The sequence below is a fragment of the Felis catus genome, chromosome B3 (assembly GCF_018350175.1).
Source record: "Felis catus isolate Fca126 chromosome B3, F.catus_Fca126_mat1.0, whole genome shotgun sequence".
Taxonomy (NCBI): Eukaryota; Metazoa; Chordata; class Mammalia; order Carnivora; family Felidae; genus Felis; species Felis catus.
Window position 1 is genome coordinate 93,428,391 of NC_058373.1, and position 13,993 is coordinate 93,442,383.

General features: G+C 35.4%; 1 protein-coding gene across 4 annotated transcripts in view; it reads left to right on the top strand.

The window, feature by feature from the left end:
* FANCM (FA complementation group M) overlaps window positions 1-13,993 on the top strand; it is a 67,530-nt gene that overhangs the window by 47,803 nt on the left and 5,734 nt on the right. For 2 of the 4 annotated variants that reach the window (XM_045059872.1, XM_045059871.1), the window contains exons 17-22: window positions 1,567-1,695; window positions 2,661-2,817; window positions 5,737-5,843; window positions 6,594-7,160; window positions 11,327-11,702; window positions 13,587-13,878. In XM_045059872.1, coding sequence (XP_044915807.1) covers window positions 1,567-1,695; window positions 2,661-2,817; window positions 5,737-5,843; window positions 6,594-7,160; window positions 11,327-11,702; window positions 13,587-13,878 — 1,628 coding nt within the window. The remainder of the gene's footprint in view (window positions 1-1,566; window positions 1,696-2,660; window positions 2,818-5,736; window positions 5,844-6,593; window positions 7,161-11,326; window positions 11,703-13,586; window positions 13,879-13,993) is intronic. The other 2 variants (XM_045059873.1, XM_045059874.1) reach the window with 2 other exon arrangements.

The following is a 13,993-nucleotide window of genomic DNA, read 5'->3' on the forward strand; positions in this document are numbered from 1 at the left end:
ATATTTGTGTAGGTGAATGTAGTTGTATTTGATCTAATAGGTATATGGTTAACACAAGAATAGTAATTCCTATGTGATTGGAATTTCTGTTTCAAATTTATACTTCTTTAAAAACTGTTCTTACTTTAGTTAGTACACTTCAGTTCACTAAATATCTGCTCTCTATCTACTGTGTAAGATGCTCAGGATACTACTATAAGTATGATATCCAGAATTGTCTAAAGTCACCTACAGTCTTAACAGGAGAGACAGATAAGTAAACAGATAATTTCAATATAATTCTTTAATAAGTGATGAAAAATTATAAGCCTTTAGCTTAGTCCTTAGGAGTTCTGGAATGTTTCTTGAAGATATAAATACCTTAGAGCATATATGGTAGTAAGCCAGTGGGAAGGCTTGCCAAGAAAGCTAGCAGCTTAATGAATGACGCAAAGCAGGGAAATAGCATCTCTTTATTACTGGATTGTAAAGACAAAGAGTGCCAGGAAGTAAAATTGCGGAAAAATTTGGGTCAGTTTTGGAAGGCCTTATTCTTTCATTTGCTTACTGAATGGGTTTGAAAGAAGGAAAGGAAGGAGTTCAAGATGAGTCTCTGGTTTTTGGCTAGGGCTGTTTGGAATATATTTCACAAATTGAGAGAAGGCAAAAAGATGACAAATTCAGTGTTGAGCATGTTTGAGTTTGAGGATTTTGTGGAATAGTGATGTGACAGTGTCTGGCAGGCATTGTCTGGCAGGACTGAATCTGCAGTTTAGGTAGAGGGCAGGTCTGAAGGCTAATGATGTTCATTTGTTATCAGTTTATAGCTATTTGATAACTAAAAGCTGAGATTAGGTAATATTGTGTATTTTAATTCTCTAGTGCAATTTAGGAGAAACTGCAAAATTATTAAAAATGTTATCAGCTCATGTTTATTTTGTATATACTCCTATAACACTTCACTAGAAAAATTGCTTTAGCTTCCTACCTTAACTAGAATGTCTGACTGCCTCATCATAAATGAATTAAAATATTGACAATGCTGGTGATCAATCCATTTTAAAGTAAAGTTATTCCTGTTATTTGAAATTATTTTGGTAAACTTTTGATTCTTTTGATTGGTTTTATGTTGTTCTGAAGAGATAGAGTGATAGGCCTCATTGTCAAAATTTGTCATGGTTTTAGTCATTTCTTGGTTGGAAAGGGCTGTACGTTGATGACTGATTCTGAGAGTTATATTTATAGTCTTCATTAATTTTTGTACAGCCCTTTAGGATCTTTTAGAGGAGATAAATGAAAACTATAAGTATTCATCATATGCATTTGATGTATACTAAATTGAATGAAGACTATAGTAGTACCTAATTTTGTGTTTTAGTACTTAGCATCACTTAACTTTTAAATTCTTAAGTATTATGTATTTTTAACATGGCTTTGAGTTGTGAGAGTATTTTATTTTTCTAACAAAAAATGTTAGGTCAACTGTTTAAAAAGAAAAAGAAAATAAAAGCAAAAATCTGTGAGAAATACATTAAAATACAATTCAATTATATTTTCTTATGCAAGACATTTATTGAATTATTACAGTTAGAATTTTCATCTAGTGATGAGAGTGACAATTTTCACAAACAACATCCACAGTTAGAAGACTTCAGGGGTCATAACAGGAATGCAAACAGAGGCATCAAAGTCCAAAAGAAACAGAGTCACCTTAAGGTAAACTTTTTTCATTTTCATATATATATATATATATATATATATATATGTATTTATATATATATATACACCCATATATCATATGTATTAATAATAAAAATTAGGTTTTACATTAGTAGATTTCTTGTTAAAATGTCTTTATAGGAAAAAATCCAAAAATTAAAAATATTTTCACCCTAATTTTACTTGTTTTACTGGAATTAAAATCTCAAGGTGTGATAGTTTAGTTTCTTTTTATGTTTTGAAATTATCTTTCAGTGCTTTGTTATTTTGAATGACTGAATGAAGAAACTTTAGTGAAAATTTAAGATTCCAACTGAAAAAATACAGAGACAGAAATCTGAGTTTTAGATTATTTGTTTTTACAGTCAGTACATCATTTTTCTTATGTCTATGCGATACTCAAATCCTTGGAAAAGAATCCTCAGCACCTTTTTTTTTTTTCCTTTTATGTTTATGAGAGGGAGAGGAGAGAGGGCAAAGGTGAGGGCAGGGGAGGGGCAGAGAGAGGGAGAAACAGAATCTGAAGCAGGTTCCAGGCTCTGAGCGGTCAGCACAGACCCTGATGCGGGACTCGAATTCATGAACCACGAGATCACGACCTGAGCCAAAGTCAGACGCTTAACCGACTGAGCCACCCAGGCACCCCTACACCTTTTCTTTTCGTAATCAGCCTCTTTGTGGTACAGTATTTTTCCTGGCAAAAATTAGCCAGAAGACTTGGGAAACTCTCTGCTTATTAAGAAACATCCAGCAAGCTGACATGCTGAGTTGTACTGTATTTTACTTACAGTAGAGTTTGCAGAGGAAAATTTAAATAGGTGTGCTGCTTTGGCATTTCTTCTTGAAGTTTTCTTTTTCTTTAAAGCATTGGCAAGAAATCCATTTTACAAAACTATTTCCAGTTATGTAAGAAAGTAAATTATTTTCTTAAGTGTGTTTCCTTGTTTTCTAATTTGTCACAGCTTGCAGCTAGAAAGTTTTTAGATGACGAAGCAGAACTTTCCCAAGGAGAGGCAGAGTATGTTTCATCAGATGAAAATGATCAGTCAGAAAATGAACAAGATTCCTCATTACTTGACTTCTTAAATGATGCAACTCAACTTTCACAGGATATAAATGGTAAATGATATAATGATGCTTCTTTTTCTTCTAGTTTTCAGTGCTTTTAACGTGATTATGTTTAAATATTTTAGTTTTTAAAGATCTTTGAGTTATAAAGGAAGAAAATTTGGTATGTCTGAAATATTTGGTCACTTTCATTCAAATTCTGTAATGTTTGCTTTATTTTAGACTTGGTTGCTTATAGGCTTCTGCTAATTTGATCAGATCTTACCAGAATGACCTGGTTGGCTCAGTGTCATATGTTCATTTTACAAGTAGTTAGTGACTACTGTGTGCTGGTACTGTGTAAAGTTCTTGAAAAAGCTGTATCAGTGGACAAAAATCCTTGCCCTTATGAAGCTTCCATGTGAATGGAAAGAGATAAACAGTATACACAACAGTTTACATAAAAATGAAAAAAAGAGTAAGATGAGGATTTGGAGTGAGAGGAGCTAGCAGTATTAACAATGGACATGGTGTAACTTTAAGGTAATTAGGGGTAGGCTTCATTGAGAAGATGATATTTGATCAAAGATTAGAAGGAGATGAGGACTTGAGCAATGTTGAATGTTAAAAACAGGTGAGATACAAACCCGAATTTATTAAATTTGCCAAGTAAGAGAGATCTGCTTTTGGAAAACAGTCTCTCCAAGCAATGCTTGAGCAGATCTTATATATAATATATTAATTACAGATGAGTCGGATTGGCTGTAATAGAAATAGGAAAGATTCTGGTGAGATTTTCAGTGTTCTAATCTTTCACAGATCTTGCCATTTATTTTGCTCCTGTACTCTCTGATATGTTGTAAGACAGCAAATTTTTCCAAGCTCTACTTGAGAGAAAAAAAGGTTTTAGGGGCACCTGGGTGGCTCAGTTGGTTAAGCGTCCAACTTTAGCTCAGGTCATGATCTTGTACTCTCAGGTTTGAGACCCATATTGGGCTCTGTGCTGACAGCTCAGAGCCTGGAGCATGCTTCAGGTTCTGTGTCTCCTTCTGTCTCTGCCCCTCCCCTGCTCACGCTCTCTCTCAAAAACTAAAAAAAAGAAAAAAAAAAAATTAAAAAAAAAAAGGTTTTAGAGACTTAAGTTCTCAGTACTATGCCCTTGATACTGATATGACTTGCAGAATAAGGTTTCTTAGTATTATGCCCTTAATGTTCATTAACAGAGCGGCTTTTGAAGATGTGCAGTATTAATCTGGTGGGGAATATTGATGCAAAGGCAACAAGCAATGTCCAACTCATGGTCTGACTTATTTTAGTAGTATCACTCTAGCTTCACTGTTGAGAATGGTCTTCAGGGGAGCAAAGGTGGGAGAAGAGACCAATTACAAGTTCATTGCAGTAATCTAAGGAATGCTACAGTGTTTTACCAATGTGGTAGCAGTGCCAGGGTCAGAAAGATTGGATTGTGGATACTTAGAGCTGCCAGGTTTTCCTGATGGATTTGAGAGAAAAAAAGGAGTCAGTGTGTTTGGGCAACAGGAAGGACATAGTTGTTGCTGTCTTATATTAGGCTACAGGTGGAGCCCTGAGGATAGGGAGTAAGGAGATCTGAAACTCCATTTTAATTTTTTTAATTTTTCAAAAGTTATTTTTTTAATCTCTACACTGAGTATGGGGCTTGAACTCACGACCCCTAGATCAAGAGTTAAATGCTCTTCTGACTGAGCCAGCCAGACATCCCTGAAACTCCATTTAGACATAGTGCATTTAAAATACGTAGGATTTCAGGGATGCCTGGGTGGCTCAGTTGGTTAAGTGTTCGAGTTCGGCTCAGGTCATGATCATATGGTTTGTGAGTTTGAGCCTCGCATTGGGCTCTGTGCTGACAGCTTGGAGCCTGGAGCCTGCTTCTGATTCTGTGTCTCCTCTCTCTGCCCCTTTCCTGTTCATGCTCTGTGTCTCACTCTCTCTAAAAATAAACATTAAAAAAAATTTTTTTTAAATATGTAGGATTTCAAAGTTTTTTTTGTTTTTTTTTTTTCATTTGTATGACATTTGGGAAAAGGTAAAAACAGCAGGGACAGCAAATAGATTATTGTTTGTCATATGATGCATTTGTCAAGACAGAATTGTATCCTGAAGGAGGATGCATTTTATTTTATATACATTCTACCAAAAAAAAAATCTATAAAACAAAAAAAGTCTCTGAAAGCTCCTAGATCCTGAGTCCTTCTAAATAAGAAACTAGAAGTAAAGTCTCACTAAGTTTATAGGGATTTAGCATGAGTAAGGAGTGGATAGGTAATCAGGAGGATACCTAGTAGTTGATAGCTATGCTATGGAATGGAGGGAAGGGGAATATTATTCAAAGAAAAAATTATACATCTTGTTCCAAGAAGTGCGGTCATTAAATTAGTGTTAGCCTTGAAAATAACCTAAGTTGATTAATTTAATCACTCCAAAAAAGGTAATGGAAAATGAGAAACAAAAATAAAATTGCTCTCTGATTATAACCCTGAAAGTACACATAAATAGAAACTCATGTGTTTCCCAGTTTTTGCTTGACAGCAAGTTATGAAACGACCTTACCTCCTAGCTGTGTCTTTTGATGTCTTTAAGCATATGTTTTCTTTTTTGCCTGCATGTCTTATGTTTTATTTAGTACTTTCTGTAAGTCAAGTACAGTCCTCAGATTTTCATACACATTTATTTTTCATGAAAAGACACTACCTTAATACTCATTTTCAGAGCTAAGGCAGAGAGCTTAAATGAATTGTCACAATCATGCAACCAGATGGTCTGATTTTGAAGGCAAAACTAACTTTACGGTTTTTAATAATTGTTTTTAAACTTGTTTCGATATACATTAAATATCTTTTGTATAAAATAATTCTGCAGGTTTGAATTATGTGAATTTGGAATAAGTCAAAGTTAAATACTAGTTTTCATTTAAATAATTCTGCTACTTGAAATTCTTACTATCTTATACAGATTCTGAAATGAGAGCTATTTACATGAAGTCTTTGCGTAGTCCACTGATGAACAATCGGTATAAAATGGTCCGTAAGAAGCATAACAACATAAATATTTTCTCACAGGTATGAACTATAGAAATACAGTGGAGAACTTCCCGATGGTAATGTTGAGATATGTTCCTGTTAATGAAGTCTCCATTTTGTTTCTAGTACTGGACTGTCAGAGCTATTTGGGATAATTTCTGCTCTGCCTCAGAAAGGTGGACTAAATGAATTCTCAGAATCCCTTTTAGTCCTAATTTGATCAAATTACCCTATCTTTAATTTGAGCTAATTAGAATATACTGTTGAATTGGTTTCCAATTAGGAGAATATTTAAAAGAAGTGAGTGGAATTTAATCATAAGAGTTAAATTTTTAATTCTTATTCTTTTATTCTTTTATTTGTCTTGAAAATTATTTTTTATAAAGATGTTATTTTCTAAAATTATAGATTATTTTTGATTTATGGACAACATTTTCACATTAGTCTTCTTTGTTAATAAATTGCCAGTATTCAGCTTGGTGTAATGTTCGTATCTCTGTACTTTCATTGTGTTTGTTATGTAGCCCTTATCACATTGTTTATAAATTGTTTATTTTTCTGGCTACCTACAAGAGACTGTACATTTCTAGAGAGTAAATCATTCTTTTTATAACCCCAGTCTCCCCATTTTTTTTTCCATAAAGCATATACTCAGTATTATGGTAGTTGAGCACAAGTGACTGAATTAATGAAATAATCATAAAGATTTCATGTACTTAAAAGAATGTTAAATACATACTGATTTTATGAAAGAAATTTATAATATGCTAATTTGTATTTTTACTGTAGATTCCTGAGCAAGACGAAACCTATTTAGAAGACAGTTTTTGTGTTGATGAAGATGAGTCTTATAAAAGTCAATCAAGTGAAGAAGAAGTGTGTGTTGATTTTAACATAATAACTGAAGATTGCCTTGCAAGTGGGAGCAAAAACTATAGAACCAGACGTGCAGTAAAGCTAAAACAAATGGAGATGAGACAAAATTGTGCACGTTCAAAAAAAAAATTATCCAGAATTATTTTACCCGGTGACTCGAGTGAGGAAGAAAACAATGTAAATGATAAAAGAGAATCCAGTCTTGTGGTTAACCCAAGCACTGTTAATAAGAGCAAACAGCAGGACCATTGTGTCAATAGAGTGCCTTTTGGGTCTTCATTGCAGTCCAAGGACCATTCTGATCCAACTGTTAATCAGTCACCAAAGCAGAGAGGACAGATACCTCTCACTTTAAAGGATGCAGTTTCTGATGTCTCAGACTTCAAAACTTGGAGCTGTAATAAAATTGAACCTACTTCACCACCGTTCCCTACTGTTGATTCACAGAAGGACTGTAGAAAATTTCCAATTCATTTGAAGGTATGAATCAAATTAGAGAAAAAGCCTTATGTTTACCGACAGCGTTTTTTTTGTCGTTTTGCCTTTTTAAGTTTATTTATTTATTTGTTTAAAGTAATCTCTGCATCCAATGTGGGTCTTGAACTCACAACCCCAAGGTCCAGAGTCACATGCTCTTCTGACTGAGCCAGCCAGGAGCCCCTGTTGTTTTGCTTTCTTTTGTGTTTTGTATTAAACTAGGTCAAACAAAAATTAGTAAGTGGTGAAATTCTTCAAACAAGAAAATAGCATGCTAAATTATATTGATAATTTGTATAAGGATGCGTAGGTTTTAATTTTTTTAATGTTTATTTATTTTTGAGAGAAAGAGGGTGGGGGAGGGGCAGAGAGAGGGAGACAGAATCCCAAGGAGGCTTCACACGGTCAGCATAGTGCCCACTGTCAGTGTAGTGCCCTATGTGAGGCTTGAACCCACAAACTGTGAGATCATGATCTGAGCGGACATGAAGAGTCAGAGGCTTAACCAACTGAGCCACTCAGGTGCGCCTTTAGGTTTTAATTTTTTAAGTGTGATCACAGTTTTCTTAGTAAAATTCTGTAAGGAAACTTGCTAGTTTTATGAAAAGGAGATAGGAAAATAGGCTTCCTACAACATAAAATTAACAGAAATTACATGCTCAGAACTAATTCCCCACAGATTAACTTTTCTTTTCCCCACTGAAGGCTTCAGATATGTAACTGTCTTTATTGAGGAGAAGAGTTAGGGACACTACCTGATTTCCTTCGTTTAAATTTCTCTTTTTAGAATGGCTAAGTATTCCAGTTTCCTGCTTCTTCTTGTCTTATTATTGCTGAAATAATCCATCCCCAAAACCACTTTTAGTTTTTAAGAGTTTATAGTTCTAGGGGCTTATAGTTTAATAAGAGTTTATAGTTATAGTAGTTAAATAGGGGTTAATTAAAGGTTTAGTAACAGGAATCCCTTACCTGTATATAACTGATTCCTTTCCTTGATTGTCATCTTGGAGTGAGACCCAGACCTAACCTTCTATTTCTCTGTAGTATTCGGGTGTTTCAGGCCATTGTGCTGTAGCAACATGCTTCATTGTTGACCCAGGGGCACTTAAATAGAAGTTTACAGTTTTAAATTGTCCCCAGGCTTTTTTGCCCAAAGTTATTTCTTCAAGACATACTTAGGATAAGGTTGACTAGGTTAAGTCTTGTAATAGATTGGGGAAATAGAGGCTACTTCATTTCTCTGAGCCTCAGTATCCTCAACTGTAGTATAAAGATAGTAATCCCAAGGGTCAAGGTAGGTAATATGGTCCCAGATTCATGATGGTTCAACTTACAATTTTTTGACATTATGATGGTGTGAAAGCAATATGCATTCTGTAGAAACCATACTTCAAATATTGAATTTTGATCTTCTCCTGAGCTAGCAACTTGCCGTATGATACCCATCATGTTGGCAGCCACAGTTCCCAGTCACATGGTTACAAGGGCAAACAGCTGATACACTTAGAACTTTTATGTACCCATACAGCCATCCTGTTTTTCACTTTCAGTACAGTATTCAGGAAATTACCTGAGATATTCAACACTTTCTTATAAAATAGGCTTTATATCAGATGATTGCCCAGCTACAGGCCAGTATAAGTGTTCTGAGCATAATTAAGGCAGACTAGGCTTTGCTAAGCTATGATGTTTGGTAGGTTACTTTAAATGAATTTTCTACTTATGATTTTTTTTGACTTATGATGGGTTTATTGGGAGGTAATCTTATTATAAGTTGAGAAAGATCTGTCTATGAACAGTACTTTGAAAACCACTAAGCACTAGCTACATTTCTACCTTGGCATGCTCTAACTAAAAACTGGATTCAGGCTAGTAATACTTTGGGGACTGTGAAAAAAGACACATAGATTTTTACAGAAATGTGTTTTAAATTTTTTTCTGTTACCCTATGATTCCATGTAGTATGATTCTTCTCACTTGAAATTAGGAGGGGAAGAATTTGAGGTAGTTTTGAGAAGACAGAAAATAGACTATCTTGTAAAAAACTGTTAGATATATAAAAAAAAGTTGACATCTATTTTGTCATGTATATTGCAAACAGTATTCCATGTCAGTCATTTGCCTTTTTGTTTATTTATGGTGGTTTGTGCCATAGGAAAAGGTAACTTTTTTATTCAGTCTCAATTTTTTCTTTACGGTTCCTGAACTTCAGTGTCATGTTTAGGAAGCCATTTTCTACTTCAAAATAACTAAGTAGTTCCAGTACTTTTGTTTTGTTCTTTAGTACCATTTTTTTCCTTTACTACATTTATTTTTTGCTTTTTGGAATTGAATACTGAATTATTTTAAAGATTATTTTCTGAATGATTAGGATTTCTATCTTTAGCTTAGGATATAGAAAATTGGAAAGAGCGCTCTTCCATCCTAGTAACAACAAAAAAAGCCGGATAGTCTCCAGAACCATGGTTTTATCTGAAACTATTATGGAGCTGAGGGTGTAGGACAACCAATTGGTCTCATTTCTAAGGAAAGACAAGTGTCTCCAAAGAGAGACTTATTAATTTGGGACATTCCCCGGGCTCTGTATAATTTGGTAAGAGGAATTGAGCTAAACCTTTAATAAATTGCAAAAGGCAGTGAACTAGCATGAGAGTTTAGAACCCCTGGGAATTGCAGACAAAAGGGGAGTTAATAACCATTTGAGGGCTCTTCTCCATAGACTCATTGGGTGTTCACAGGAAAGACTGAGAATCAGAGAAAGCCTCCCTTGCTGATGCCACGGCTTGGGGGAAGTGACCAGCAATTATTGTGGAAAAGGCAACAAACCTCATCTGGTTCCTTCTACCCTATTTCCCCTATAGAACAAAAAGCTTTAAGCTGCTGGGGATTACCAGCAGACCTTATAGCTATTCCTCAGGGCCTAGGTGAAGAAGACCCTTTACAGATGGAGGAAGGCAAGAATTAAAAAAGGTTCTGTACCTGAGACAGAGGCATGAAAACATCTTGGGCCTAGATCATTAGCTATCTCCAGCCCTGGGAAGGGAGGGCAGGATCACTGTAAAGGTCCTGTTTTGGGAACTGACAGACACAAGTCCTGCTCAGGCTGAAGTAGGAGAATAGAACTTACCCTCTCCTCCTGCCCTGCCACCATGCCACCCCATGCACCTAGCATTCCCTCCAACTAGGCTAGCAAGCACTTAGTAACATAAAAGCAGTCAACTGCTGAGAGAAAGACAAGAGTATGAGGAAAGAACCTCTCTAAAGTACAAGGAAACAGAGAAGATCGAAAGCTGAGAGAACATTTGGAAAAATCATCTGACAAACCTTGTCCCACCCTAAATCCAAATAACACTATGGGAGTTTGAAGCCTCTGGTTGTACCTAGGGTAATCATAGCAGTAAACCCAAACTCATCTCAACCTTTGACTAGACCATGATCCCTGGGATCATGACCTGAGCTGAAAGCAAGAGTTGGACACTCAACCACCTGAGCCACCCAGGTGCCCCAGATGAAGAATATCTTTAATGAGCCCATCAATAGACTTAATACAGCCACAGAAAGAACCAAGAAACTTAAAGCTAGGCCTGTAGAAATGACGCAATATGAAACACAAAGAGTGAAAAACAGAATGGAGCATCCAAGAACTGTAGGATTGTATCCTATAGTTTAAGATACATGTAATTGGAATTAAGAAGTGAGGAAAGGATAGAAAGTGTATTTAAACAGTCAGTGGCTGAGAATTTTCCAAAGTTAATGAACACTAGCAAATGAGTATGTGAGTCTGTTTTGAGGTCTTTTTGGTATATACCTAGGAATGGAATTTCTGGGTCATACAGTAATTCTCTTTAACTTTTGAGGACTCGCCAGTTTTCCACAGCGGCTGCACTATTTTACATTCCTACCAGATATGTATGTTCCAGTTTTTTTCACATTCTAACGACGTTTATTTTACTGTTTTATTTTGTTTTTAATTTTAGCCATTCTACTAGGTGTGAAGTGGTAGCTTGGTCCTTCATGTATATAGTCACTTCGGTCATACTGAAGGAAGAAAAAAAGAGTTTAAAAAAAAGGAAATAATATTATCACTAAGAAAAAATCAACTTCAGGTGTTAGAAGTTTTTGGCACTAATATATATTTAACCTGATACCAATATTTTCCACCTTTGCAGGTTGGTAGGGCCCTGGAGGATTCTAGCACGTCAATGGCATACTGTTCCAACTCAAGACCACATTTGGCTGGCACACATGCTTCTCTTAGACTTCCACAGGAAGGCCAAAGAACTTGTATTCTTGTAGATAGTTGTGAAATCACTTCTGGTTCTGAAGTAATTTCTTCCTTAAGAGCAGTTCATGGCATTCAAGTAGAGGTCTGTCCTCTAAATGGCTGTGATTACATTGTGAGTAACCGCATGGTGGTAGAAAGGAGGTCTCAGTCTGAGATGTTAAATAGTATCAATAAGAACAAACTCATTGACCAGATCCGGTACCTACAGAGCATGTTTGAAAGAATATGTGTGATTGTGGAAAAGGACAGAGAAAAAACAGGTTTGTGTTTTTAAATGTTTTTGTTTATAAGGCTGTAAAGGAACTCAGCTATTATTTAGTTCACTCTTCTACTGTCAGGATGTGGAAAACTCTTAAAATATAAATACCTGACTCATAAATGTTACTTCATATTTATACAAAGCCATGCTTTTCATTAGTCATTGTGTTTATGTTTTTGTTTCATAAATAGGTTTCTTTCTGTATTTTTTTACTCATTGTGTTTAAATGAGTTTGAGAGTTGAAGGGTGAGAAACTGAAGGCAAGTGAACCAGTATGTCTTTTTTCAGGAGCCCCAGAAAGGATTAGCGCCTTTAAGGCAGCAGTGGGAAAAGGGACAAGGATTCAGCGGGTTTAGGAGGTAGGATTAGCAGTAGTTGGTGAAAGGAGGCAAGAATTACTTTTTTTTTTTTTTTAGGTTTATTTATTTTGAGACAGCGTGAGAGCTCCAGTGTGTACATGCACACACAAATGGGGAAGGTGCAGAGAGGGAGAGAATCCCAAGTAGGTTCCACGCTACCAGCATGGAATCTGAAGCAGACCTCAATCCCACAAACCATGAGATCATGACCGGAGTTGAAATCAAGAGTCTGACGCTTGACTGGGCCACCCAGGCATTCCAAGAATTACTCTTGTGTTGACCAGTTTCTTGGTCACTGGGCAGTTAGGTAGTGGTGCTCTTTATTGAAATTATGAATATTAGAGAAGAGCAGATTTGAGGCACAAGGGGTGTTCAGTTGAACACACTGAGTTCTTATTTGGTAGCTCAAATAGGTGCATAGGAGCTTCAGTTAGGGGATTTCTATGGCTCATATTTAATTGTAGGCGGAGCCCTGAGGATGGTGTAAAGGTCATGGAATATGGAATCAGAAGACACTGAGTTTTGGTGTCCCTACAGCTGTGTGATGTTGCATTGACAAATCACTCCCTCTGAGGGATTAATAATATACTTGTCCTATTCATCTTTCGATGTTATGAGGATTATGTGAAATCATATAGGCAAATGCCACTATGGAAGAGTTCAAGAATTAAACAGTCATAACAGGATATAGTAAAAGAAGATAGCATAGTTTATGTAAAACATTGGTTTGGTAATTGAGCATTGTACCTTTTTATCCCCATCCTGTCACTGGTAAACTGTGGCCTTGGATAAGTCACACTTTCAGTAACCAAGTTTTTTTCTTTATTTTATTTTATTTGACAAGTGAGGGCTTTATATTCAGTGATCTCTTGAGTTCTCTTAGTGCTAAAATTCTATAATTTCTTCTTCACCAACATATCCTTTATAAAGGAAATAAATTTGGAATAAAGAGAAAAGTAACATTGCAAAAGTTACGGGGGGGAAAAGTTATGTAAAAAGTTTTGTTTTTCCATAATGAAAAGTGCCCCCAAAATGATAGAGGGTAGAATATGGAAAGAAATGAATGGGAAAGTTAAGGAAGTAAATTAAGAGGCAAGAGTTAAAGATGACATTAAAGTGGGTATGCAGGGTTTTGAGTTATTCTTAGAATAAATACGTAAGATTTTGTATCAAGCCAATACTTGAGTTATTTATCAGTTCTAGCATTATGAGGAATTGTAGAGATAAGTAATATGGTCTTGGTCTTCATGAGTGAATTATCTAGGAATATAAACTCTCCTCTGCCTACTCATCTTACTATTTGATACCAACTGAAGACACTCATAAAGATAGTTCTTATTTTAACTCCCAGGTATTTGAGAGTCACTTTAAATCTTTACTAGTAGGGTTTCTCATTAGCATAATGTGGCACTAATTTGCTTAATGGTTGTAGATCTTGGGATTATAATAATATAAAATATAGTATTAATGATTCTACTTAATGTAAGTTACTCACATTTGCATTTTCCTAAATATGAAATATTTAGGAGACACATCCAAGATGTTTAGGAGAACAAAGAGCTACGACAACTTGCTGACTACCTTAATTGGGGCCGGAATCCGAGTTCTTTTCAGTTCCTGCCAAGAAGAAACTGCAGATTTGCTAAAGGAACTGTCTTTAGTAGAACAAAGAAAGAATGTTGGTATTCATGTTCCAATAGTGGTGAACAGAAATAAATGTGAAGCACTTCAGTTTTATCTAAGTATTCCCAATATAAGTTATGTAACTGCATTAAATATGTGTCACTGGTTTTCTTCTGTGAGAAAGATGACTAACAGGTATGTCAGTGTTAATATTTTTAAACGGTTACTGTAAAATGATTCTTAGAAATACTTCATAGAAATTTTAATATTATTTAAAAAACTAAAGATGTATAGTGCATATTAGAGTATC